Below are 24,908 nucleotides of genomic sequence, written 5' to 3' on the forward strand. Positions count from 1 at the left end.
AGCACAGTCACCACCATTAGCTGTGCATTGTCACTTTTTTTTTTTTATGTCACAGGGGCACAGAGAGCCATGCCGTGCTCATGAGGTGAGGCAGTGGGTGTCCCTACAGTCCCCTCATCCTAGTGGGGGTGTTACTGGAGCTGGCAGTGCCCCTCCTGCACTGCCCTGATGTAGGGTGAATAACCCAAAAGAATAGCATTCCCAGAAAATAGCGAAGAAGATGGTACATTTTGCTAGGCTTATCTGGATGGTAAACAGACAACCAGTAAAAAAAGAGAGGCTCACCTTTTGCAGGTGGTTGAAGTTTGCTGATAACTCCACAGGGGAGGGATCTCCAACAAGAGAACCTTCCCCAGTGGTGGTCAGCCCTTAAATGGGGTCTGGGAGAGGTGGAGCCAGACTCCACTCCTTCCAGTCACACAGGTACATTGCCTGCACCTGTGCTCCTGTGGCTGACTCAGTGCTCACCTCAGGTGATCCATCAGCGGTTCAGGCCATGATCCAGCAGTTCCCATACACCTCATCTGAAGGCAGATCCTGAAGCTCTGCAAGATGGAAAGAGGCCCATGCCAACGAGCGCATGTGTGATGGGAAGAGCCTTCGAGACACTGAGATGTTGGGATCCAACGAATGCATTACCATACCTAAAGGGAATAGAGAACCTTCAGTGCTCAACAGTCTGGCATGCTTCTAAATTGACCCATGATACATTATTTAGGAGCTCACATTAGAACCTCATCTCTCTTTTAGTGGGGTTGGGACACTATGGAGCCCAAGAGCCAATGTATCATCTCTCCAGAAATAAAACCCTTTCTGATTTTAGTGCAACTTCTTGTTACCAAGCCATTTGAACAGAGCTCAGTGCCGGGGCATTCTATAAGCTGCCAGGGTGAGCAGACACCCCTTGCCTCGGTTCCACCCTACCACACCTCCATACCCAGTTGCTGTTTTTGAGCACGCTGCCAGCACACTGCATCTCACCAAAACACCACGGCTCTGCTCCAGGCCCCTTCGTGCCTCCCTCGCTGCTGTGGCACCGCATGCTGTGCTCAGTGCCGTGCTGGCAGGGCTGGGGCTGCCTGCTGCAGGACCTGGGCATGCAGAGATGCACCTGGCTCCTTGGCGCACCTCCAGGGCACAGGGTGCTGAAAGGAAGGGCAGGCTTCTGCTGAAGGGGTGATGGGCAGCAAACAGCTGCTGGCTGGTTCCAAGCCCAAAATGACTTTCTAAATCGGCAGCAGTTTTTTCCCTTCATTTACATTTAGAAGCCTTCTGAATTGCTCAGCCTGCTGTAAACAACATACGCAATGGGTCCGCTCCCCCTGCCTGCAGCACGGGCACAGGTGGTGGAGCACCACTGCTCTGCAGTGACACCGGGCCCAGCACTGCCAGCACTGCCCCCCACCACTGCCGGCCCCCGGGGGCCGTCCTGCAGCCCCTGGGCTGACAGCTGTGTGCAGCACTGCTGGTGTGGGCAGCCGGGCCCCCGCCGCATCTCCCTGCAGCCAAGGGGAGCACACACAGCTGCAGCTTTGTTCTCCCCACAAAAGCAGTTTGAGGTTCATTCCCCTCCCTCAACAACAGTTTAGATTTTGTTCCCCCCCGGTTCCTTCTGCAGACACTGGTGGGGGGACGGAGCTGAGGCTGCAGCAGTGCGTGGGCTGGCGGAGCCTGAAATGCTGTGCTATTGCAGGAAAAAGCAAACGTGGGTGCGTGGTATCCCTTGTATAACATTTCTGTTCCTGTCTGCCGTGCAATACTAAATGTTAGCTGAAGTGCAGGCTGAGCCCACAGTGTGGGTGCTGTGCTCAGGGACACGCAAACCCCCGTCCAGGCCTGGGCACAGCGAGGGTGAGCAGGAGCTGGTGGGGGAAGGAGTGCTGTGCAGCGGGAGGTGCTGCTGACCTGGGTGACAGTGATCACTCTCCTGCAGCTCTCTTTTCACTGTGTCCAGTTTTGGAAGCTGAAAGCACAGCTCACACAAGTGCGCGTGCAGGACGGGTGCTCCGGAGCAGGGCCGTGCTCCCTGCTGCTCGTGGGCAGCGGGTGTGGGGCTGCTGGTGTGCAGGCTGCATGCTGCATGCTGGCATCGTCCTCTGCGGGCACAGGGACGGCACGGTGCTGCCCTTGGGTGCTGCTGCAGGAAGCAGAGCCCACAGCAGTGCAGAGCTGCGCTCAGAGATGGACTCAGGAGCACCAGGTGACACCACGCAGTGCCCACGGAGATGACACACAGCACGTCTTCCTGTGACATGCTTCACTTCGGCCCAGTGCTGCTGTGATGTATTTTCCTGAGTGTTTAACAAATGGAGTCAGAACAAAGCCCCACGCCCCAGGAGCGGGCAGAGAGCAGACTGCTGTGCTGTGCCCTGGGGTGGGCCATGAGCCTGCAGCACTGTGCCCAGCTGCAGTGCCCGCTCCACGGCTGCCCCACACCCGGCCCGGTTCTGTCCCGGTGCCGTCAGCTCTCTGCTGCCTCCTGCACGGGGCAGGATCCCTCCTGGAGGTGTGGATCCGCGTTTCCATGTGGCCAACGTGCTCTGAGTGCACAGGAGCACCTGGCAGGCGGTGCCCAGCGCTCTGTCCATGCTGGGGTGCAGCAGTATTGTGGGTGGGAGTGGTGGAGAGAGAGAGACAATAACACAAAGCTTTCTGCTTCCCGAGGGGCGTGCAACGTGGTGTTTAGGGGATGGAGATGCTGATTAATTTGAGCAGGCAGACAAAGACCCTGACATCAATTAAGTGCTGCTGATGAGGTGAGGTCAGTGGTAATTACAACCTGCTCCTACCTTCGTGTGCTGGGGAGTTGTTTAATCTTTGTGTTGAAAAGCTTTTTGTCGAAATGATGTGGTGTGATAATTTCCTGCAGTGTCCCGCTTCTAATTAAGCAGTTGGAAATGCTGTGGGCTGCACTTCACCTCAGCTCCACGTAAGGCCTTGCTAAAGAAATACCCTCAGCTTTAGCACTGATTACTGCTAAACCATGGCTGCTTGGGCAGTGCAGAGCTCAGGACACACGCTGCCCAGGGCTGCACGGGGCCTGGGGGGAATGCTTCGTGTGGGAGGGAGCGGCAGGGCCGTGCTCAGTGCTGGAAGTGCTCGGGACATTGCTCAGCACTCAGTTCCCACCCAGCTGCAGCCGGTGGTGTCGGTGCATCTGCGCCAGGGCTGTCACCGACTGTGCACGTGGAGGGAGCTGCACGCTGCAGTGCCCACACTGTGTGTGCAGTGCTCGGGCTGTGCGTGCAGATGAGGTGGACAGACACTCTCCAGCCACATGCTGGGGCTCCCCGTGGCCGTGTCCCCCCCCCACAGCTGTTGCGTGGCAGCAGCCCGGGGCTGTGGGTGCAGAGGAGCTGGTGGCTCTGCCTGCAGCTCACTCCATCTCCTGCCCCCAGCACCAGGACACCAGGCTGTGCCACGCTGTGCCGATGTCACTGCAGGACAGAATCACAGCCAGCGCCAGGACAGGCGTGAAAGGGGCAGAGCTGCTTCCCACGCACCGCTCCCCTTGGGGCAGGGTGGCTTTCTCCTCCGGGGGCACGGATAAACCCTGCAAGCACTGCCACTCCCAGGGCCGTGTCCCCGCACAGAGCCTGCTGCCGTGCTGCCTCCAGCCCCGGGATGGTGGCCTCTCCCGCAGCTCGGCAGCTCTGCTTTGCTGGGAGTGCCCCTCTGCTCTGAGTGTGAGCACACGGTGCAGTGCAGGCAGCTCCCAGCCTGCCCCGTCCTGCTGCTGCAGCCCTGACCCTTCCTGCACCACAGCTGCTTATCACGGGGTTGCACCTACTTCTTTTTGCATTAACATCTGTAAATGGCGACTTGCAGCCTGCGAGGAGAGCAGCAGGCTGGAGATAGCTGGCAGTTTGCAGCCTGGCAGATGAAGGCGTACACGAGGGGAGGAAGCGGTGCCAGCCCCGACGTGTGGCTCTGCGCAGCGGGGAGCGGTGATGCACGGAGCCTTTCTGTTTTTCTTTTGCTGCAAATGACATTTCCCTAAATCCCAGCAGCGCCTGCAAAGGCATTCCACTCCATTTTCTTCACCACACTTGTTGGAGGGATGAGGCACAGTAACAGCTCTCCAGGTTTGGAGCCGATGAACACAGCATCACATGCAAAGCACTTCCAAAGCAGAGATTGTGAAAACCCCCAGCAGCCCAACACCCCTCCCCATATGCTCTATAGAGCAGCTCTGCTGACAACGTGAGCTGGCAAATATCATGTAATACAGCTAATCATTAGATGACACTGCAGGGTGACTCACACAGAGTGGTCTCGTGTGCACACTTCTGCCCCTGGAAGCTCGCAGGTTGGGACGGGCGGAGGTGCACCGGCTCTGTGCTCCTGGAGGGAGCTCTGGGCACAGCAGCGTGGTACGGAGCTGTGACACAGTGCAGCCACATGCAGTGCTGTGACACAGTGATGTGATGCAGTGATGTGACACAGTGTGGACATTCCCATACCGCAGCATCAGGCCCATGCTTACATGAAGCAGTGACACCACATGGTCCATCGTGCAGGAACAGACCGTGGTCTGCAGTCAGTCACTGCTGTTGGGCATAACAAGGCTGTGGGAGAAGAGCTCAGATGGGCATACCTGGCTCCTCACCTCGTGCCCTGGAGCTTCCCTGCACCAGCAGGCTGCACGCTGACTTCTGGCACTTCTGCAGACCTTGTCCAGATGTAATCGTTGATCTTATTCCGAGGGGCAGGATATGACCTGGTGTCCTCATTGATTCATACTGGAGGGCAGGCACGGCTGCTGGAGGACAGCGGTGCTGGGATGGACGTGGCTCCCAGCCCTGATGCTGCACCTGGGACGTGGCAGGATCCCATCTGCAGCACGCCCAGCCCCACACCGCCTGCCTCCTCCCGCACTGAGCCGCAGCAGGCAGCAGTCTCCAACTGGGAAGTCCTGAAGTGCTCACAGCAGTGTAGGAGCAGCGGGCTGCCTGGGACAGCACCGCGCTGGTTCGGTGCTCACGGCATTGTCTGTTTGGCCATTTCCAAGCACTGGTTGTGAGAGCTGAGATCAAAAGTGCACAGTGTCGCTCCCTGTGCCACAGTGAGCAACAACCAATGGGTCACTGGGAGTGGAAAGGGGCATAAATCACTGCTGGCTCCTGGCACCCCGTGCACATGCACATGCACAGATTTATACGCATGGATATATATATGTGTGTGTCTGTGCGTGTGTAGCTCACGATATATTTTTAGGTACAGTGCAAACTAATCCTATCTATAAGCTCCCTGGTTCACACAGACTGATAGAGAAAAGCAGCAGCTGAAGGCTTCTGTCCCTGCAACACCACAAAGAGCTGTGCTGGTGTGCAAGAGCAGCAGGACGCACACATCAGGACTCGTTGCAGCAGGACTTGTTGCAGCAGGCACACTCCTGCAGCCTGGGCCAGCAATGGGTGTTTGGAGCCAGCTCCCACCACCTTCCCCTGCACACCTCAGCTCACTGCCGGTGCCACACGCAGCCCAGCACGCCCTGTGCTCTATTTTGGTTGCAGGGCTCTATACTTAGGGGTGAGTCATCCCTCCCAGCACCGGCTATGGGAGAGCTCCAAGCAGCAAAGCTCCGGGCAGCCTGGCCCTGGTGCAGGGCTGTGGGCTGGTGTGGTGTGGCCAGAATTGCAGCTGGGGCAGTGCCGACCAGCCCTTCAGGTGTGCCTCTCTGTGCGTGCTCCAAGGCCTCTGCTGATGCAGCACAGCCTCAGCACGATGGCATTTTGCATCCTTCAGCTCAGGGCAGTGGCTGAGGAGCTGCAGCGGCCAGAGGAACCCGTCTGGGTGCTCACTAAGGAGCGCACACGCCGCTGGCTGAGCAATGAGGATATCAGAGGGACGACACCGGCCCAACTGCACAGAGAAGTGCTCTTTGCAGATTCATTCCGTGTGCAGGATGGAAGGCTGCAGAACATGTTCATTGAACGCCATCCAAGCGCTCCGTCAGCCTCTCCCATCTGCTCGCACTGAGGGCTGTGCTGCACTGCTCCCCGCTCCGCGTTTCACCGTCACGCTGCTCTGGGCAGCCCCGGCCCCACTCCTCTGATCCTCACTGTGCTCCGTGCTGCTGTCGGAAGATTTTGGCCTGGAGAAAGAAGACTCAGAAACAGGAGATGTTTTTGGTGATTCTCTGACTGTAGCAGGAGCAGGTTCGTGGAACAGGAGCTTCTGCTCTGAATTGAGTCCCCTAAGTGATATATGAATATTGGCACCGTTTTCTGAAAGCGTTTAACACCGGCAGCTTTATTTTTAGTGTGTAAATGTCAGCAGCAGCGTTGGATCACTCTCTTTCCCACTGCTGAGTCCCAGCTCACGCTGAGCTCTGATGAGGGCTGACACCCCGAGCTCCCACTGTGCTGTGGAGGGGTCCCGGTGCGGGCTCAGGGGGCTGACCCCCGAGCTCTCGCCTCCCCAGAGTGATTTTGTTTTAAGCAAGCAGCCTCCAGAAAATGTAGGGCAGGAGTGGCTCCTGCCAAAATTAGTCCTTGTGTGAGAGCGTGAGCAGGATGTTAATGGGCAGCCGGCCGCGCTCCAGCAGGACTGCTTTCCCTGGTGTCAGCGAGGCCTGGAGCAGCACACACACTCGTGGGCATTTTCTGCAGGAAGCATCGATGCTGCAGCCCTGGGACATGCAGAATATTAACTAACTCACATCTCCCTGTGCCCAACGTGTCCCAGCACATCCTGGGGTGGAGGGGAGCTGCAGCTGGGAGCGAGTGCAGGCAGAGCCGTGCCATACCATACCATGCCGTGCCGTGCCATGCCGTGCCGCCATCTGCCCAGAGGCTGCTGCTCACGGGAGCTGGTACAGGAGCCTCCCAGGCCTCTGTTTGGGCATTTGCACAACTGCAGAGCTTCCTCCCCTGGGCACAGTGACTGTGCTGGCTGTGCCAGGGAGCAGTGAAGCCCATCCTGTGCTGGGCAGAGCTATGTCCTGCATGGAGCAGCAGCGAGGATGGGATGAGAGGGAAATGGGAATGGTCCCTGCCTTGTGCTGCCACCCTGAGAAGCTCCATGGAGGAAAGCATTCTGATGATGGAATTAGTATAATAGAAAACAAGAGGGGCTGCTGGTAGGGAGGTGCCTACATGTGTGCAAACCCAGGCCTGCTGTGCCCCTGCCCCTCTCCAGCACAGCCCAGGACCTCACAGTGGGCTCCCACTGCCCCTCTGCCTCCAGCACCCCCAGCTGCCAGCACCTGCAGGGCTCGTTCGCAGGGCGCCTGACGGGGATCTGACATTTCTTTTTAACTCTGTCGGATGAAACGTGTTGGGGCAGTCTCCTCCTATTAGCAAAGTGGTTTATTATTTCTGCTGGGACGTTTCAGCCTCTGCCAGTGCTGGCTTCCTGCTGCACGCTGCGTGTGCTTGGCAGCACAAAGGCAGGGTCGCTAACTCGGAGCAGGAACAAAACCACAGCATTTCCTGCTGCTACTGGTGCTGCTGGATGTCCTGGGCTGTCCCCGGGCTGTGACAAAACCTGCATTGCTTCACTGTGAATTAATTCACAGTTTTGAGGACCATGCTGTTCCAGAAGGGGTCTCTGCTCTGATGAGGCTTTCCTCAGAGCAGAAGAGCATTTCTGTGCCATGAGTGACCCAAACCATGGCCATCTGCAGCACTGCCAGCCGTGCCTCCATAGGGTCACATAGAGTCACGGTGTGCCACGTGGTGCACACAGCCCTGGGGCAGAAAACTTTTCAAAACCCAAAACCTATTCCCCCTCAGTGGGGCAAGGGCCCCACATTGCTGCAGCTCCCAACTGGTGGACAGCAGAGATGTGCACACTGTGAGCTGGGGTGGCTGCCTGCAGCAGAGCAAGGGGAGAGCAGGAGAAATCCTGACCACTGTGCCATCAGGCAAGGTGTGGGTAAAAAGGGAACCAAGCGTTTCATCATTTTCTGAACATCACGCTGCTTGGAAAGGAGCAGCCAGCACAACCTGTGTCATACCCAGCACGCAGCACCAAGGGCAGCCAAACTGCAAGAGGAGGTGCTGGGGTGGGCGGTGCTCACCTGGTCCTCATTAGGGCAATTAGCACTAAGAGGGAGCAGCTGGGAGAGCACAGGAAGGGAGCTGGGGTCAGGAGAGGTCCATTGGTCCCCTCAGAGCATCTCACAGTGCACGTATTTTGTGAACCTTCTATTATCTGGTTTTTTTTTCAAGCATGTATTGTTGTCTGAGGAGTTCCTGGGAGCATGAGCTAATGGCAGGAGCACAAAGGCAGGAGGAGTGCTGCTGCTGAGCCCTTCCCGTGCAGGTTGCTAGGTGCAGAGCTGCGCGCTGCAGTGCTGGGCCACTAAAAATAGTCCCGGCTGCAGAGCTGTGCCTGGCAGCCAGCATCGTACGGGGCCGGGCTGAAGGAGCAGCTCCTGGTCACTAGCGTCATGCAAATTGGGATTTTTGTTCAGGTTGTGTAACCTGAAAAGCTTCAGAGCTCGAGTGCTGAGAGGGAATGGTGTCTCTGCAGGTGCTGCAAAGCCAGACCTCACCCACCGCGGCCCCACAGAAATGCAGCTGCTCAACTCTGAATCACAAAGCAGAATTAAAACAAATGCTTTACAAATACCTTCGCATTGCACTGTGGTTCCTGGTCACAACACAAGTGGTGGCTGCAATCCGGGAGCTGTGTGTCTGCGAAGTGTTGGGCAGCGTTGTGTTGTGTTCCGGCAGCAGGGCATGGGAGCAGCTGTGTGCGTTCGCCCCATGGACACCCATGAGCAGAGGGCAGCCTGGTGCCATGGGACAGCAGCAGCACAGCTGCCTTTGGGCTCAGCCCATTGCTGCAGTGAAGGTTGGGATGGGGCCTGAGGTGCTCAGTGCAAACTGCTCACAGCTCTTGGACAGCATCTCATCACTGCTGTGTTCTATGGAGTGGGTTTGGAATGAAAAATAGGGCAGTTTGGATGGAAGGGACCTGCCAGTCCACACTGTTCTGCTATGAAGGTGTCTGAGCAGACAGCAGAGCCTGTGTAGGTTTCATCCTGATTTAATTTAGTATTAAAGATTGCCACTTGTGGGAGTGAATGACCCCCCACAAACCTATGGCCGTGCAGTACCTGTTCCTTATGACCACCATCCAGGCAAGCACTGCAAGACAGAGAGTGGAGAGCAGAGCTGAGAGCTCCCCAGGTGTAGGGCAGATAATTCAAAAGGATGGAATTCAGAGGAGATATAATGGAGAATGATATATTTCCATAATGCTTTATATATGGATGGTACACAGACTACTGGTAAATAAAATGAGGCTCACCTTTTGCAGATGGTTGAGGCTCATCACTGACTCCACACAGGAGGGATCTCCAACAACAGACCCTTCCCTGGTGGTGGTCAGCCCTTAAATGGGGTCTGGGAGAGGTGGAGCCAGACTCCACTCCTTCCAGTCACACAGGTGCATTGCCTTCACCTGTGCTCCTGTGGCTGACTCAGTGCTCACCTCAGGTGATCCATCAGTGGTTCAGGCCGTGATCCAACAGTTCCCATACACCAGGGCAGCAGGAGGACGTGCACAGAGAGTATTGCACTGAGGACTGCGTGAGCTAAAAGGGTGTTTAATTTATCTGTGGGCTTAATTTATGTCCAGGTTACGTATAAGAGTGAAAAGTTGGGGTGGAATTGAGTTTATTATAAAGATGTTCTGTCAGAAGACATGGTATTACAGTGACTTAAACATGCTGCCAAATTTCCCACTAATGCCCAATTCTGGTATGAACACAGGACCACACTTTACAAACTCGACATTTAGTCTCCTAATAAATAAGTTCAATAAATAGGATTCTGCAGACGGAGCCGAGTGCCCGAGCAGAAGAGCTCTGCACGGAGTCAGGCAGAGAGAGGGGCTGCTGCTGCTCCTCACCGCTCAGCTCGGTGAGCAGGACAGGGCCACCTCACCCTCACCATGAAGGCTGCAGGAGCCCCAGGATCACACAGAACCCGATTCTGTACACCGAATCTCTAATGTAAAGCATGCTTTCATACTGTTTTAGCACGATATTTTCAAACACATATCTTAAAAATATGAGACAGCATTAAGACCGCCCGTGTGGGAGTTCCCCGCGCTCCGGCCGCTCGCGCGTTACACAACACGGCACTAATTTTAGATGACCTATTCCACGTTGGGAGAAGATATACACTGAGCAGTGGGTTTAGTCTGTGCTATATCGCAGCATCTCATTAATGCAGTGATTACTCACAAAGCCAAGAGACGAATTCCCTCCCAGCTATTTAGACACAGAACGCAACCCGTGTGTACGCTTCCATTGTGATGGCTGTTTTCTTGGGAAGCACGCTGCTGGAGGGATGCTCCTCGCACCCCGCGGGATGCAGGCAGCTCCAGCCCCGCTCATCTGGGAGCAGCTGTTCGCAGCACGCGCTCCCAACACCGCACCCCGTACGAAGCACAGAAGAGCCCTCGGCGCGGCCCGGCCCTGCACATCGCGGTTGGAGAGCATGTGTGCCGGGCGCTGCCGCCCCGCCTGCAGAGCCAGCCGTGCCCCGGAGCATCCCGTGAGCACGGCGGGCAGCACGGCTCTGCGTCGCCGTCCGGTGCCGAGGCGAGGAGCCGGAGCTCAGCCCGCACAGGAGGCAGCTGCTACCGACGGGGCAGCGCCGAGCTCCTCGGCTGCGTTTCCTGCTGGTAAGGGAGGCGGGCGAAGATCCTTTCGCAGTGCGGGAGCCTGAGCCATTAAAACAGAAGCACTTTGATTGCTCTCTTCCTTTAGGGGATTTGCTTCGTTTTACTTTATCTGACACGAGTCAGAAAGAAATGAGAACGTTGTAAGGAGCAGGAAAGCTGAATTCTGACGTTATTCTCCACTAAGATTAAAATTCTTCAACTTGCTGTGTTAAGCTTTCTCTAATCTTAGAAAAAGAGCCTTTATCTGAAACGGACGGGGACGGGCAGACGGTCGTGACACGCTCGTGCTGTCCGGCGGTGTCAGGGTGCAGCACTGCTGCGAGCCGTTCCCACGTCCGTCCATTCACAAACTGGTGTCCCCGTTCTGCTTGTACTCTGCCAAAATATTGAGCGTCATCTCCTCGCTCTTGGACTGCACGTTGGGCTCGCTCCTCCGGGACGACTTGCGGGTGGCCCTGGAGAGCCGCCGGCGGAAGGTGTCCCCGGCCAGGAAATAGAGGATGGGGTCGACGCAGCTGTTGAGGCTGGCCAGCCCCCGCGTCACCTGGTAGGTGGCGTACACCTTGTCGTTGAAGGCACACATCTGCGGCGTCTGGAAATCCACCCTGGCCCTCAGGTTCAGGGTCTTCATCACGTGGAAGGGGAGGTAGGAGACGGCGAAGACCGTCAGCACAATGATGACCAGGTAGATGGACTTCCTCCGCAGAGGAGAGTTGTCCAGATCCTTGTAGATCAGCGCTTTCACGATCAGCCCGTAGCAGCCGAGGATGACGATGAAGGGGATGCAGAACATGAACACCGTGGTGCACATGCTGTACACGAAGTAGCTCCGCAGGTACTCGTCGGCCGTGGTGTCGTAGCACGTGATGGTTTTGTTCTTCCTCACCCCCGTGCCCGAGTAGAAGAGGATGGGCGCGATGACGGCGGCCACCAGGGCCCACACCAGCGAGCTGACGTACACGGCGTTCTTCTTCTTCAGCCTCCCCAGCGACTTCAGCGGGTGCACGACGCCCGTGTACCTGTGCACGCTTATGCACGTGAGGAACAGAATGCTGCCGTAGAGGTTCACGTGGAAAATGAACCTTTGCAGCTTGCACATGACATCCCCGAAGATCCAGTCGGTTTTGTTAAAGTAGTAAAAGATGAGGGCGGGCAGTGTGAGGACGTACAGGAAGTCGGCCAGCGCCAGGTTGAACATGTACACCGAGATGCCGCTCCACGGCCGCATGTGGAAGACGAACATCCAGATGGCCACGCTGTTGCCCAAGAAGCCGGTGATGAAGACGAGGATGTAGACGGTGGGCAGGTAGTAGAACTGGAAGCCCGTTTTGGTCAGGGAGCACTTGGTGGTGGCGTTCCCCGCGGCCCAGCCGCCGGCCAGCAGCTCGGGCTGCGTCCCGTTCAGAGCAGCAGAGATGAGGGCTTCGGTCATGATCCTCCCGGCGCGCTCACATCGGCCTGGGGCGAAGCGGCGAAGGCTCTGCGGGAACAGCAACGCATCTGCGAAGGGAGAAGAAAGCGGGGGAGCAAAGCGCGCCGGGCGGGAGGTGAGCGGAGCCGCGCAGCCCCGCACACCGCGCCCGGCCGTGCTCCGCGGGGTGGGAGCGGTGCGGGGCAGCCGGCGGCGGATGGCCGCTCCGCCCGCGCCGCGCTCTCCTCCGCCCGCCCCGCACCGCCCCTCACCGCCCCGCACCGCCCCGCACCGCCCCGCACACCTGCCTCCCGCTCCGCGCTCTCTCCTCCGCTCCCCGGCGGTGCGTGGCAGCGTCCCGCCCGCAGCCGTGCCCATGGCGGGGCCGCGGCTCCATCCGCCGCCGCCGCACGGCCCCGCGCAGCGGGAGGGAGGCAGCGCCCGAACCGGGCGGGGAGCGGCGCTGGGGGCGGCCCCGGGCAGCGCTCGGCCCCGGGGTGCACCGCCCCGCACCGCCCCGCACCGCCCCGTCGGGAGGTGCTCCCGGCCCCGCCCGCAGCCCCCAGCCCTGCCGCGTGCCCGCCCCACGGGCTCGGCCCCCGCGATGGGTCCGGCCGCCCCGAGCCCTCCCCACGCGGCGCGCGGTGCGTCGCGGTTCCTTGCCGTGCCGCCGCTCCGCGCCGTCTCCCCTCGATCGCGCCGGATCGGACGCGCTCCGGTCGGAGCCGCGTCTCACACGCAGCGTTATCAGTGCCTCATGCATATGGATTCATCCCTCGGCCTTCGGACTCCGGCTCTATTACAGGAACGCTCCGTCGAGCCGAACCGGGCCGCCCGCTGGCGCCTGGCTCTGCCGCTTTGAAGCAACGTCTGCAATCCTGTCCTAATGAGAGCTTTCCTTCTTCTGTGCCCGTTTGTCTCTGACTGCGCGTTTGCTGCTTTGATGCTTCCAGACTTTAATACGAAAGGAACAGAAAGACCATGGGCGGGGCGGGGCGGGGCAGCCCCGGAGCGGGAGCCCCCGCAGTGAGAGCCGCGTGGTGCTGCGGGCAGCCCGGGGCTCTCCCGGACACACTGAGACGCGCGCGCACGCGAGGCGCGCTCCGGGCACCGCCCGCTCCCCACGGCGTCACGGCAGCGCGGACAAGTGTCCTCGCCGCGACGCTCCGGTGGGGCCCACGTGCGCGGTCGGGGATGGACGTGAAGGTGTAAATAAGAGGAGCGCGGACGGACCGATCCCGATCCCGATCCCTATCGCGGAGAGCTCCGGGCCGCCCCGGGCACCTGCGCTGCCCTGTTCCCGAGGTGCCCTTCCCCCCCCAGCGCCTCCCAGCGCTGCCATCTCCCCGTTGCTGTAGCAGGGCGGACACGGCTGCCGCCCCACGATGCCCTCGAGTGCTCCGTGCCCGCATCGCCCCGGGAGGAGCGCGGGGCCCCACGCAGTGTGACGTTCCCTTGCACGCGGTGTTGAGTCCCTTTCACGCTCCCTTTAAGCCCCCGGCGGTCCCGCGCTCCGCTTTGGGGTTTGCACATTCCGACTGCAGTACCGCAACAGTTAAAGGCCCGGCGCTTCCACCGGGGAAGAGCGAGGCGGATTTTCGAGCAGCCATGCTGTTACATGACTTCATCCGCGGGCAGCAAATCGGCGCCTTCCTGCTCGTGCCGCTGCTCCGCTCCGATTTCGGAGCACAACCACCCAAGGTGCCCCGCTCCCTCTGCTCCGCGCCCCAACACAGCGCTGCTGGGAGCTCCCCTCCCGACTTCCAGTAACCCCCACGTTTTGTTCTTTGATTTAACCCCGAGGGACGATACGTCCCCAATGAGAAATGAAAACCCTCTGGAGAGCAGAAGGAAATTCCCAGCCAGGCTGAGGAGTGCTGCAGCGCAGCGATGCGTGGGGGACGGCCCGGGATCAGTGCGGGGCCGTGGCCTGGGGGGGGGGGGCACAGTGCACAGCTCTGTGTTGATGTGCCAGGTCCTGAGCTCGTGGCTGAGATGCGGGCAGGAGCACCACAGCAGCTGCTGCTGTAGGTGTATAGGTGCGTGCAGATACGTGCACACCCACCTGCACTGGGCTCAGGAAAGTGTGGCTTAACGGATGTGGGTGAACTGTGCAAGAGGAGCGAGGCTCATCCACGCCTGCTTCAGAATGCTTTCTGACAGTCCTGCTAGCAGTGGCTGATGCTGCAGCTCTCGTTTGCCTCCAGCTCCCGTCTGCTGAGAACGCCCGGGCTCAGCCCTGACTTGGGAGAAATGCATTTGGGAAATGCGAGTGTGAGTGGATAGGTGTGCAAAGAGCTGCTCTGTGCTGACCATGGTGAGCGAGTTCTGCCTCCTGCCTGCAGCCCGTGGGCCCTGTGTGCCCCCCCCCCCCCCGGGCAGGAAACAGGGACATCAGTGTGGGGCTGATAAGGGCTGTGGGGTGTCTGCAGCAGACAGGGCCCACGCTGCTGCCAGGACGGAGCCTGGCTGCCTCCTGCCCATGTACTGCAGCAGAGCAGAGCCCGCGGTGTCCCCGGGGCTGGGGGTGATGGTGGCAATCCGGGGATGGAGTATGGCCCCATAATCTGTGAGTTACAGTTTTATGGCCAGCAGTGGGTAACGTGTGAACTCGGAGTGCGCTGCGTGCACAGCACCCAGCACTGCTGCCACGGACTCCTGTACACACAGACCGTGTCTTTCTTCTTCCTCCCTGATGAAAACTTCCTCATGCCATAAACCAAAGGGTAATGGAGCTGTGGTTTGGGTGAATTTCAGAGCACGCGAGTGGCTCCTGCTCCGTGCTGCTGCCGTGCTGCACAGGGGAAGTGGCCTCGGCCCTGGCTGAGCAGCCACACGTCAGCCTCTAAAGATAACAGCTGGGGAGCTGCTCTCATTTCAGCACGGGGCACTCTGCCTCCTTCCCATACCACCATCTCAAAGGGAATTACCATTGTCAATAGATAAGGTATTGGGTTCAGCTACCAGAAGGAGGGCGATCCCACCCGGGTTTAAGAGCATGCCAACACTCACGTTTCCCAGACAGCCACGAGAGCAGGCAGCACGTAGCCAGGGGGCCAAGCCCTGGGACATGGAGCCAGAGCCCTGGGACCTGCTGCCTCGTGCACCCTGAGCTCCTGCAGTGACATGGGGCCAGGGCTGTGCCATGCAGAGCCTGAGCTGCTCGGGCCAGGGGCTCTTGGGGGTTAACCTCTGCTTCCAGGGCTGGAGCCCCAGGAGCCCCATGCAGAGAGAGCTCTGAAAACACACTAGAAAGCATAGTTGCCAATATAAAATCCTTTTGTAATCTCTAGGCTTTATCTGTGAGAAGTTAAAGGAGAAGGAAAATTATCTCCGTTAATGTTCAAACATGAGCAGGTCCATTTGTCATTACACAAACCTCTTAAAGTTATTAATGATTGATTTTAATGTCTTGTACCTAATAGGGGCAGATGTGTCCTGGCACACAACGGACAGCAGGAGGGGCACACTGCCTAGGACAGGGTTCCCCACTCGGTAACTTGGGGTGTGCAGAGAGCCCCCCCCTACCAAATACCAGGACCCCCACACTGCATCCCCACTCTGTGTCCCCGTGTTTGCAGTTTTTTCTCCCGTGCACAAAACAGCGATGTCTTTAGAGCAGTGCCCGAGCTCACAGTGCTGCTCCCTGTGGCTGCTTCTGAACAGACGCAGCCTTTGGGGAGGGGGCCCTGGGTGGCACCAAACCACACCATCTCCTGTGTATGGTCCTTCTACATCGGTGCTGGCCGTGAAAATGGCTTTAAGATCGGGGCAGAGGGCTTCCCAGCGTTGTCTCTGTGCTGCCCGGAGCAAATGGGCTTCTTCAGAAGTGCGACCAACCGCGCAGGGCCACATCAGGATCAGGGTTAATTACTCTGCAATTGAAACTGACGATGACTGTGCTCCTCGCAGCACCGAGCCCGGAATGCATAGCATGCACAGGGGATGAACGCCCCGTTCCCGGGGTGGGGGTTTCCCTGCAGCCGGGGTGGGACGGCAGGAGGACCTCTGCAGCCACTGCAGCCTCGGGGGGGTCAGCAGCTGGGCCTCGGGGCAGGGCTGGGCCAGATCGTGGCAGCAGGATCAGCCCTGGATTGGCGTCCAGAGCGAGGAGATTCCTCTGGCGGTTATTAAAAGAAATGGATGTGGGAAAAGCACTGGAACAGAGATACACAGGAGCTGCCCTCTGCGGGCTGCAGCGGGACAGGGCCACACCACTGTGAGCACGAGCAGTGCCTTCGGGACCTCCTGGGCATTGTGTGGCCATGGCCCCCCACGGCTGTGCCCCCACGGCTGTGCCCCCACGGCTGTGCCCCCACGGCTGTGCTCCCTCTGCTGAGTGCACGGTGCCATTCTGCAGTGCCCCTTTGGACACACACTGTGCTCACGGAGGCGTTGGTGCAGCACTGACCCACACGTCCCCTGCTTCAGGTTCTCTGCAGGACGTGTTCTCTGAGCTGCGCCTCTGTGTTTTCAGACCTTCCCCAAGCACTGTTTCCCTCCACGCAGCTTCTGCTTCATTATTCTGATTGAATCAAGCTGTAGCTGAGGCAGAGGGCAGACTTTCTGGCTAATGGCAGACCGTGACTTGTTTGTACTTCTTGTTATAGATTTCTCCTAATTGCCCGCACTTCTCGGAGCCAGCAGAACAGAACAGCGAGCAGACACTGCCGTGTGCACCCCGCTGCACCTCCTGCAGCTGCAGAGAAAGCACTACAGTGGCAGGGCTGTGTGCAGTGGGGTGGAGGGCTCAGCTGCTCTCCCATGGGCGCCCATCGCACCCCAAAACTGCCATCGCTGCCCAGGACAGACGGGCTCTTCCACCCTGTGCTCCCGGGTCGGGCTGAGCCGTGGGCTGCGTGGGAGTGGGGCAGCACTGCTGGCATCCCCTGCTCTCCCACGTGGAGGAGCACTGCAGGATGGGGTCCCATCCTCCTGCAGCCCCCGGGTGTGCACAGCTCCGCCTGCACGTGGGGGAAAGCAGGCAGTTCTTACTGCTGAGAAGTCCCAGTTGGTTCCCAAGGGATGAAGAGAGGAGCCCACGAAGGTCGCAGCTTCTGAACCTCGAGCCGTTCCTGCAGAGCCTTTGTTTACATTTAATAACTTTTTATTTATCGTTGCTCTTTCCCACGCAGTTTGCTGCTCTGAGGACGCAGCTGTTGTGCACGGAGAGCTCTGCAAACAGCACTGTGGCTGCTGGGTGAGCTGAGCTCCTGACCCGGGCACGTGTGCGCTGTGGTGTGAATGGCAAGCTCCTGCCGGGATCCCCCACTGCATGCAGGGATGGGAGCACGGCCCCGGGGCCCCACGCAGCCCCACACCCACACTCCTGCGCCTGGAGAATGGTGACACGTTCTGAAATGAGCGGCAGAGGCCTGGCACTCACATCTGTCCTTCCTCAGGTGGAGTCAGAATGTTCACATTTCCACACTGAGGGCTGTGAAAACCGAGATGCTGAACGAGGTGTCCCCTCAGGTGCTGTAAACCGCTCCCGTTCGTAGGGAAGAAAGCCTGGCTGTCCCATCACGGACACAGCCCGGGGTTCTGGGCAAAGCCAACAGCTCCAACACCCCCAGCACCGCGTGCCTCGTCTCCAGAACCATCCTGGCCTAACAAGCACACCTCATTAGCAGCAGCAGTGCTGCGGGGCTGTGGCTCTGTGCTTTGGCTTTGGGGCCGCAGTGGGGTCCAGGGCCCCGATGCCGAGCAGCTCAGTGGGTCAGCAGCTCACTGAGCCATCAGCCCTCCTGTGTGCAGCCTCTGTGTCCCGGAGCATGCCTGATGAGGCAACGCTTAATTAACACAAGGCCCCACGTGGTTTGCACGCCGTCTGTTTTCAATCACAGCCCAATGCCCACAGCAGCAGTGTGTGGGGACCTCGGGGCACACTGCAGCTACCACAGACCCCACGCGGGGGGGGGAGGGGGGAGGGAGCATGGCCTGAGGGGCTCCTGCAGTGGCGTGGGGCTCGGGCTCAGGGCCCCACACAGCAGAGCACAGCCCCACACAGAGCTCCCTCTGCTGCCCGTGACACGTGTGCCCGCAGCGCGCAGCCCTGGCCAGGCTCGCCGCTCCGACGTGCACAGACACGAAAGCGTTGACACGTTTCTTCCTGCTCCCATCTCAAACCGAAGTGCGAGTGGTGCTGCTGGAAATCATGTGCCTCATTTCACAGATGGCTCCGCAGGGTGAGCGCCCGCCTCCGAGGGGCAGCGCATGGGGGACTGAGCTCAGTGAATACCCCGATGGGTGCGGGGCGTGCCAAAGTCTTCGCCGAGTCCTTCCCATCAGTGCTGCGAGTCGGGGCCCCTCGGAGAGCAGGAGACCTCAGCACGGCCACGTGGCCATGGATGTCCGTGTGCTGGGGGAGGATTTACACAGAGACCGCAGCACCGCGGCCGTTCCCCCCGTGGGGACCTCGGGCTGCAGCGCTGCGGAGCTGCAGGGATGGAGAGGAGCGAGCCGCTCTGTGCCCGTGTCTGCGGCAGGGAGAGCACTGCGTGCACGGAGCTGGGTTTGGCCGCACTGAAGGCAGAGCGAGGGCTGGATTCCTGCGGAGGAAAACAGATTGGGAAACAGAAGATTGCCCAACGCTCCCACCGCTGACTCACGGAGCTCAAAGCTCGCTCCCAGCGACACGCGCTGCTCGAGGAGCGCTGCTGCCCGCATCCGGGAGCCGGACCCGCAGCTCGGCCCACGCGCACGGCCCCGCACAGCGCCCGGCTGCGTGGGGGGGAGCAGCGGGACAGGGCAGTGGGTGCGGGACGAAGCGGTGCCACCATGAGCACCCGCCCCGAGGCACCATCGCTGTCGCTGCGTTTATCGCCAAGTGCTGGAGGCCAATGTCCTGTTTGCCAACCGCCCGCCCGCGGGCGGCCCCTCCAAAGGACAACAACCGGGTCCTGAGTGCTGGGTGCGAAGGTCGGACAGCGCCGAGCTGATCCGAGGGGGGGGGGGGGGCAGAGGGGGAGGGATGGAAGTGACTAGAAAATGACTTCAGGGCAACTGTGAAAGGGTTTTATCTACAGCTCAGAGTGCATTGTGCTTCTTCCGTGGAAATGAGGCCACTGAGGCGTGGGAGGTGGGGGCTGGGGCTGGGGAGCGGGGAGCCGGGGAGGGACGGATGGGGGGGGGGGATGTCTATGTCTAATGCCAAAAAGAGGAAGGCTGAAAAAAAGCAGAAGTCGAAGAAAGACGGAGAGGCTGAAAAGGAGTGGGAAACCGGAACAAAAGTGGGGGCTGAGAAACGAAGTAAAGACCAAAAAATTGGAAGTTCAGCCAAGAGACCGCGAGCGGCGGCCGAGAGGGGCGGCCCAGTGCCCCCTGCAGGCAGAGCTGGGGCCGGGAAAGCCTGGGCTCATCTCTGACCCCGCGTCAGAGCCGGGGGTGCAATTGATCCCCCTCCCGCATTGCTGTGCGCAGAGCCCCGTACGGAGCAGGCAGCGGTACGGACGGGAAGAGCCGCCCTGCTCCCGCAGTGATGCTGTTGCATCCCGGGGACGCAGCGGCTCTCAGCGGCCGACGGCGGTTTTGATCCAGCGCTGATCGCTGCGCGCCTGAGAGCTCCGCACTGAGCGCGGCCCCGCACCTCACGCAGCACTCGGCAGCGGTGGATATGGGCAGCGGGAGGCGGCCCGGGGCTGGCACGGCTCCGCAGCCCCTCCCCACGGAGCTGCTGTGCGGGGACGTGGCGCGGGCGGTGCGTGGGGACCCCGTGGCACACAGCACAGCACCCGTGCCCAGCCCGCAGCAGCGTGCCCACAGTGGAGCAGGGACAAGAGGGAGTGTCCGGGCTGAGGGATACAGGAGGGACTCCGCATGGGGTGAGCACCGGGAGATTGTCCTACGCACACGGGTGGAAACAAATGGTCCCTGATGCTGCCGTGTGCCACCGCAGGGCACAAAGCCCGGCCTGACCTCAGCAAGGCACCCACTCGTGGGGCACATCAGCTCCCTGCAGCGTTCTCCCCCGGAGCTGCACACCGTTAAGGCAGCGAGGCATTAAAGGACAGCAGTGCTGGAGGGGAAGGTACGAAGAGGTAACGTCCACTGCTGCCCCACTCCTGGGCCACAGCTGTGCTTCTAGAAGTGAAAACCGAGCAGTGGATGGGTGGGGCCATGAGCAGCAGTGCTGGCAGGGCTTTGGAGCGTGCAGCTCCAGCGGGACCCCCAGCTTGAGAGCCCTGGTTGTGCCCCAGCCCAGTGCCCGTGTGAGGGCAGCCCTTGGGGCTCAGCCTGACTGCCCAACGCTGCCATCTCCGCCCCAATGCCACCGGGAGGGCTCAGCCCTGGGCAGCCCACGGCTGCTGTATGCTGGGAAAGCATGGTGATGTTCCTGGGCACGGCTGTGGGGCCACAGCCCAACTGCGCACCCCGTGGGACGCGCTCAGCTCATGGCACGTGTCCCCTCAGCACAGCTGGGATGTGCTCAGTGCAACGTTGGGTCAGGTGAGCAGTGTTCCCTCAGTGCATGAAGCTGTGTGTAAGAGAGAATGGTGCAATTTTTAACCTGGTATCAAAAAATAAAATTAAAAAAAAAAAACCCATAATTAAGAAAGAGAACTTTTATTAGGGCAATTTCACTTTATTTTTCCATACAGCAAGGTCAACTATAGCAGTAATAATAAAATAAGCGTTAAAAACAAATTGCAGCCCAGGACAGAGTACATAATTCGGAGCAACTACAAGCAAAAGTAAGTCAGTGATTACATAATAGTAAAACCAAGCACGCCTGTCCTTTCAGCAGATGAAAGCCGCGGGGTTGCAGTAAGTGCAGCTCAGCACTGCTCCGCGTGGTGGCGGACGGAGGAGAGGATCGGCGCGGCCGCCTCCACCCCCCGGCTCCATCACCAGCGGACGGTGCTCGAGCGCTTCCCATCCGAACCGGGAGTTCTCCCTTTCATTTTCACCTGCTGAAAGCACAGGGCCACTACAGCGATAACAAAGGATCAGGGACAGCTGCGGCGCTGCCCGGTTTGCCCGTCCATGATTCAGCTCTTGTGAAAGTCAGTATCGGTTCTGGAGAACCTTTTCCTGTGAGCAGCACAGCACTGCAGCGGTCGGAGGTGGTCGCTGCCACCTCGCACGTGCAGCAGCTCTGCAGGGATGCAGGCAGTGCCGGCCGTGCTTCCCCTCTGACGCGTTGGAGTACCTGCTTGTTTTTTGGTTGGTTTTTTCTTTTGTGGTTTTTTTTTGCTTTTTGTTGTTGTTGTTGCTGTTTTCCTTTGTTTCCGTAATGGTTTTCAGGCAGATTTGAACCAGTGGAGCTTTTGTCAGTCATGGGACCTCGAAGGATGGTGCCTCTCTCCGGCCAAAGGAATCCTGGCAAACTACAAGCTGTCCACATAAAGCAAAGCGACTTTTTCCAAGGGGGGATGGAGTGCTAACTCTGTGCCACTTTTGCAAGCAATTTTGTTCAGCCTGTCATTTATGAGCCTTAACAAAACTCCTTGTAATTATAGACATTTTTATTCAAAATAAGATCTTGCTATTATACAGGTTTCTCTCTTTTTTTTGACTATATACAGAAGTGCAAAAAGTCGACCTTCCCTCGCTACGCTCCCACGTGCTCAGCTGCAGCATCGTCAGCCCTCGCGAGCCCGCACACACACACCATAATCCTCGCTACGTAAACTTGGAGTATTTGGATTACCACACAAAGCCCCTCGGTCTCTCGGCTTCGACAAGGCCTGATGCGCAGGGATCTCAAAAATAGTTAAACAATACTTTAACATTTGAAATGGATACAGTAGAAAATAAACTTTATTCTAATATCTAGGAACTAGATTTTCTCATAATAACTCATTACAAACAAAATAAATCATCAAAATATTACTCAATCGTCTGCCAGGATCGTTGCCATAGCAACAACTTAACGCCTTACTTAGCAATGATTATATAACTATAAGATATCCATATAAAAGATCTTTGTTCTTCTCATGAAAACTAGACAGGAACTAACGACGGCTGACACCGACGCCGCAGTGTTACAGCGGCACGACAGGAATGGCTCAGCCCACAGCGGTGCGACCCCGCGAACGATGCAGGAAATCAAAGCTGCGCCCTAACGAGAAACAACACGCAACGTCCCGTAATGTCGAGTAACTACGATAACATGTGAAGTCACCTATACTGTCTTACACGATTGAAGTTACACTGGTAAGGGTTGTAACCCGTAATGTAATAATCTAAGGCTTCAATAGATGTACAGTACAATCAGTAAAACCCACACGCCATTCTTACGCTCTCGAGCATCTCTCTCAAGCATAAAAACTCGCCGTAAACTTGGAAGTATGGAGAGTTCTAGAACCGAACTCGCGCTTCTTCCCCCCGCGCTGTGCTCCCCACGTCAGCACTTTGCCAACAGAGCAGCAATGCCCTTTGCTAGCTGCAACATCCCAACCACAAAGAGGAATTCCTTTGGATGAATCCGTTCTTAAAACTTGAATGCACATCTATTTTTTTGTGTTTTTTTTTTGTTTTTTTTTTTATTCTGTAAAGGCTTTCTAAGGCTATAAGCAGTTAATCTGAACGAAAAAAATCACGTATAAAACTCACCCGAGTACTGAACCCACCCAATCCCTACGCTAAGTGACACCCCGGCGTGTCCACGATTTGGTTTGTCACGCATCTGACGTCAGTGCTTCTGCTGCCTTTGTTTAGAGTCACCGCGTGACTGTGAGTGAAAGCGCAGCGCGTCTCCGCGGAGCGTTTAGAGTCCTGTGACTGCTGGCAGAGGCTACAACAGAAGCAGAAGAAGCTCCTCAGACATTTGTCACCGCGTCTCAGAAATGGCTCTTCCCTTTCCCGCCCCGAGGAGTGCCGCCATTTCTGAGACTGCTTTGGTTTGGAAACACAGCGGTGCCCTTCGGCCGCCGGCACGGGTGGGGCGAGCGAGAACGTGGTTCTGAAAATAACACTGCAGGACCCCACCCGCCCCGACACACAGCCCCAGCACCGCACGGGGGACGTACAGCCACCCGTGTGCTTCCCAGCACACACAGCTGTGGTTTCGCTTGGCACATTCATGTCTGTCAGATACCTCTCCTACCGCTCCTCACAATCTATTACATTAAAAATATTACTCTTAAACAAAAATTACTGTGCATGCACGCTCTCATCTATAATGGCAATTTTAAATACAAGGTGCACCTTTGTTATTTGTAAACCTTGAAAGAAATAAACTTACTTTAAAAAATTATATCTTGGTCTACAGACGTACCAATACATAATAGAGTCACGGTTACACCATGGTCTGTCTTTTCAAGGTGACATACACCGCACGCACTCCTGCGCCAGGAAAGACAGACAATGCTGTAGTTCTTAGACAAGAAGATCACCTCAGCACAAATATCAATTAAATGTACAAAGTATATAGGCAACAGTGTGCAGTGGATTTCCAAGTTCTTGTTCGTCATCTCCTTAACATGCAATGTGTGGATGTCTTACTGCTGAGGGGGTTCCGAGTGTGGCTTGACGGTATATACATTATGGCTAATGAACTTGTCCTTCCTCAACCCAAACACACTGTCCTTTTCTCCACAGTGATGATCTGGAAAGGAAAGAAGAGCGCCGTTATCCCCGTGGGCAGATGAGGGAGCAGGCAGAGAGCCCTGCACTCGGTGGCCAGCCCCACCTTTCCAAATGCGGAGACCTAAAATAAGTTCTTTCCAGCGAGATCTTGGCACGACCCCTTCACCTAGAGCTGGCGCCATCATCCTTTACAGGCAGGACGCAAACCCCCACGTACAGACTGATGTTGCTACACAAAAGTATATCCACAGGCAGAGAGTGCTCTCCCACCTCGGGGGACACTGCTAGCTATGGGTTCCCCTGGGCAGAGTGCAAGCAGCAGGAGCTGGGGCTCCTGCCTCATATCGCAGCAGTTTGCTTTGGGAGGAAACCAAAGCACCACCTCCCTGAAACAGGCAAATTAAGCACACGTAAGAGGTACAAAAACTGCAAGCAACAACGCATCGGAAACTTACTGTTTGATGACAAAATGTCTACATCTGTGTAACATACTTGTGGCTAGTCAGATGTTCGGCAGATATTATGGGTATCTATACGTAAAAAAAATGTACACAGTGAGTAAGGTGTGCCACAGCCAACCCGGAGACACAGTACATAGCTACAGAACATCACAGTCTGGAAAAGCGAGGATCAGCTGTGAGTTGGTGGATTTTACATTGTAACTATAAGTTAAAGTCAACTAAGTGCTACAATAGCAACTTATAATGGGAAAACATGGAGTTAAGGACTACAAATACAAATCAGGATTATTGGCCGTAGAGGAAACAACACAAGTTAAGATCTACAAAAGTCATGCAGTGCAGTAATTGAAAATAGCCCTTTTTGTTGGCCTACACAACGTGCGGTGCTTTCAGCTATCGCTCAGAACGAGAGCCCCAGCCCGGCCTCATCTCAGCCCCATGCTGTGAAGTGCTCCTGCCTTCCTTGTGCCTGTGCTCTGCAGCTGGGGCTGCCCCAGGCAGCACAGTGCTTCTCACAATCTCTGTCTGCACGGGCAGTGCTCCCTGCTCTGCTTCTGGAGCGTCCCATCCACCCGTTCTCCTTCCTTCCTTCCTCCACACACAGTTAGGATGGCAGCCGAGCAGTGCTGCAGGCCCAGCCCTGCTGAGCAGCACAGCAGTGGCACAGCACCGGAGGTCCTGCTGGATGGAGCCTGTTTGTGCACGTGCAGGAAGACGTGCTGGGCACAGCATATGGCCACACATGGCTGCTGCACCCGAAAACACTCCGTCCCAATGGGCACAAACATCGGTCTGCTACTCCAAGCAGGAAAGGCAATGAAGAGGGCTTCTCTGAACCAACCCAGCGCTAGGCCTCA

The 24,908-nt window shown here is 57.7% G+C and overlaps 3 protein-coding genes across 16 annotated transcripts in view; 1 reads left to right on the plus strand and 2 right to left on the minus strand.

Annotated features, from left to right (window-relative positions):
• The window catches only part of SERP1 (stress associated endoplasmic reticulum protein 1), a 312,396-nt gene that overhangs the window by 13,142 nt on the left and 274,346 nt on the right, over positions 1–24,908 (plus strand). The gene's annotated exons all lie outside the window — the stretch shown is intronic.
• On the minus strand, positions 10,539–12,490 carry P2RY1 (purinergic receptor P2Y1). Of its 2 annotated transcripts, none has more exons than XM_065748079.1 (2): positions 12,363–12,490; positions 10,539–12,127 (listed from the first exon to the last, which is right to left on the minus strand). In XM_065748079.1, the coding sequence occupies exons 1-2, from the start codon at positions 12,453–12,455 to the stop codon at positions 10,991–10,993; spliced, it is 1,230 nt and encodes a 409-aa protein (XP_065604151.1). In that variant the 5' UTR covers positions 12,456–12,490; the 3' UTR covers positions 10,539–10,990. The 2 variants fall into 2 exon arrangements, with proteins under 2 accessions (XP_065604151.1, XP_065604149.1); XM_065748077.1 differs by having other exon boundaries at positions 10,540–12,147; positions 12,363–12,435.
• Positions 23,117–24,908, minus strand: part of MBNL1 (muscleblind like splicing regulator 1) — a 44,559-nt gene continuing 42,767 nt past the window's right edge. For all 13 annotated transcript variants that reach the window (XM_065748280.1, XM_065748289.1, XM_065748279.1 and 10 more), the window contains 2 exons: positions 24,046–24,120; positions 23,117–23,609 (listed from right to left, as the gene is read on the minus strand). In XM_065748280.1, coding sequence (XP_065604352.1) covers positions 24,064–24,120 — 57 coding nt within the window. In that variant the 3' untranslated portion in view covers positions 23,117–23,609; positions 24,046–24,063. The remainder of the gene's footprint in view (positions 23,610–24,045; positions 24,121–24,908) is intronic.

This window comes from Cyrtonyx montezumae, unplaced genomic scaffold, assembly GCF_038088225.1.
Source record: "Cyrtonyx montezumae isolate F1298 unplaced genomic scaffold, pur_monq_1.0 scaffold_5, whole genome shotgun sequence".
NCBI lineage: Eukaryota > Metazoa > Chordata > Aves > Galliformes > Odontophoridae > Cyrtonyx > Cyrtonyx montezumae.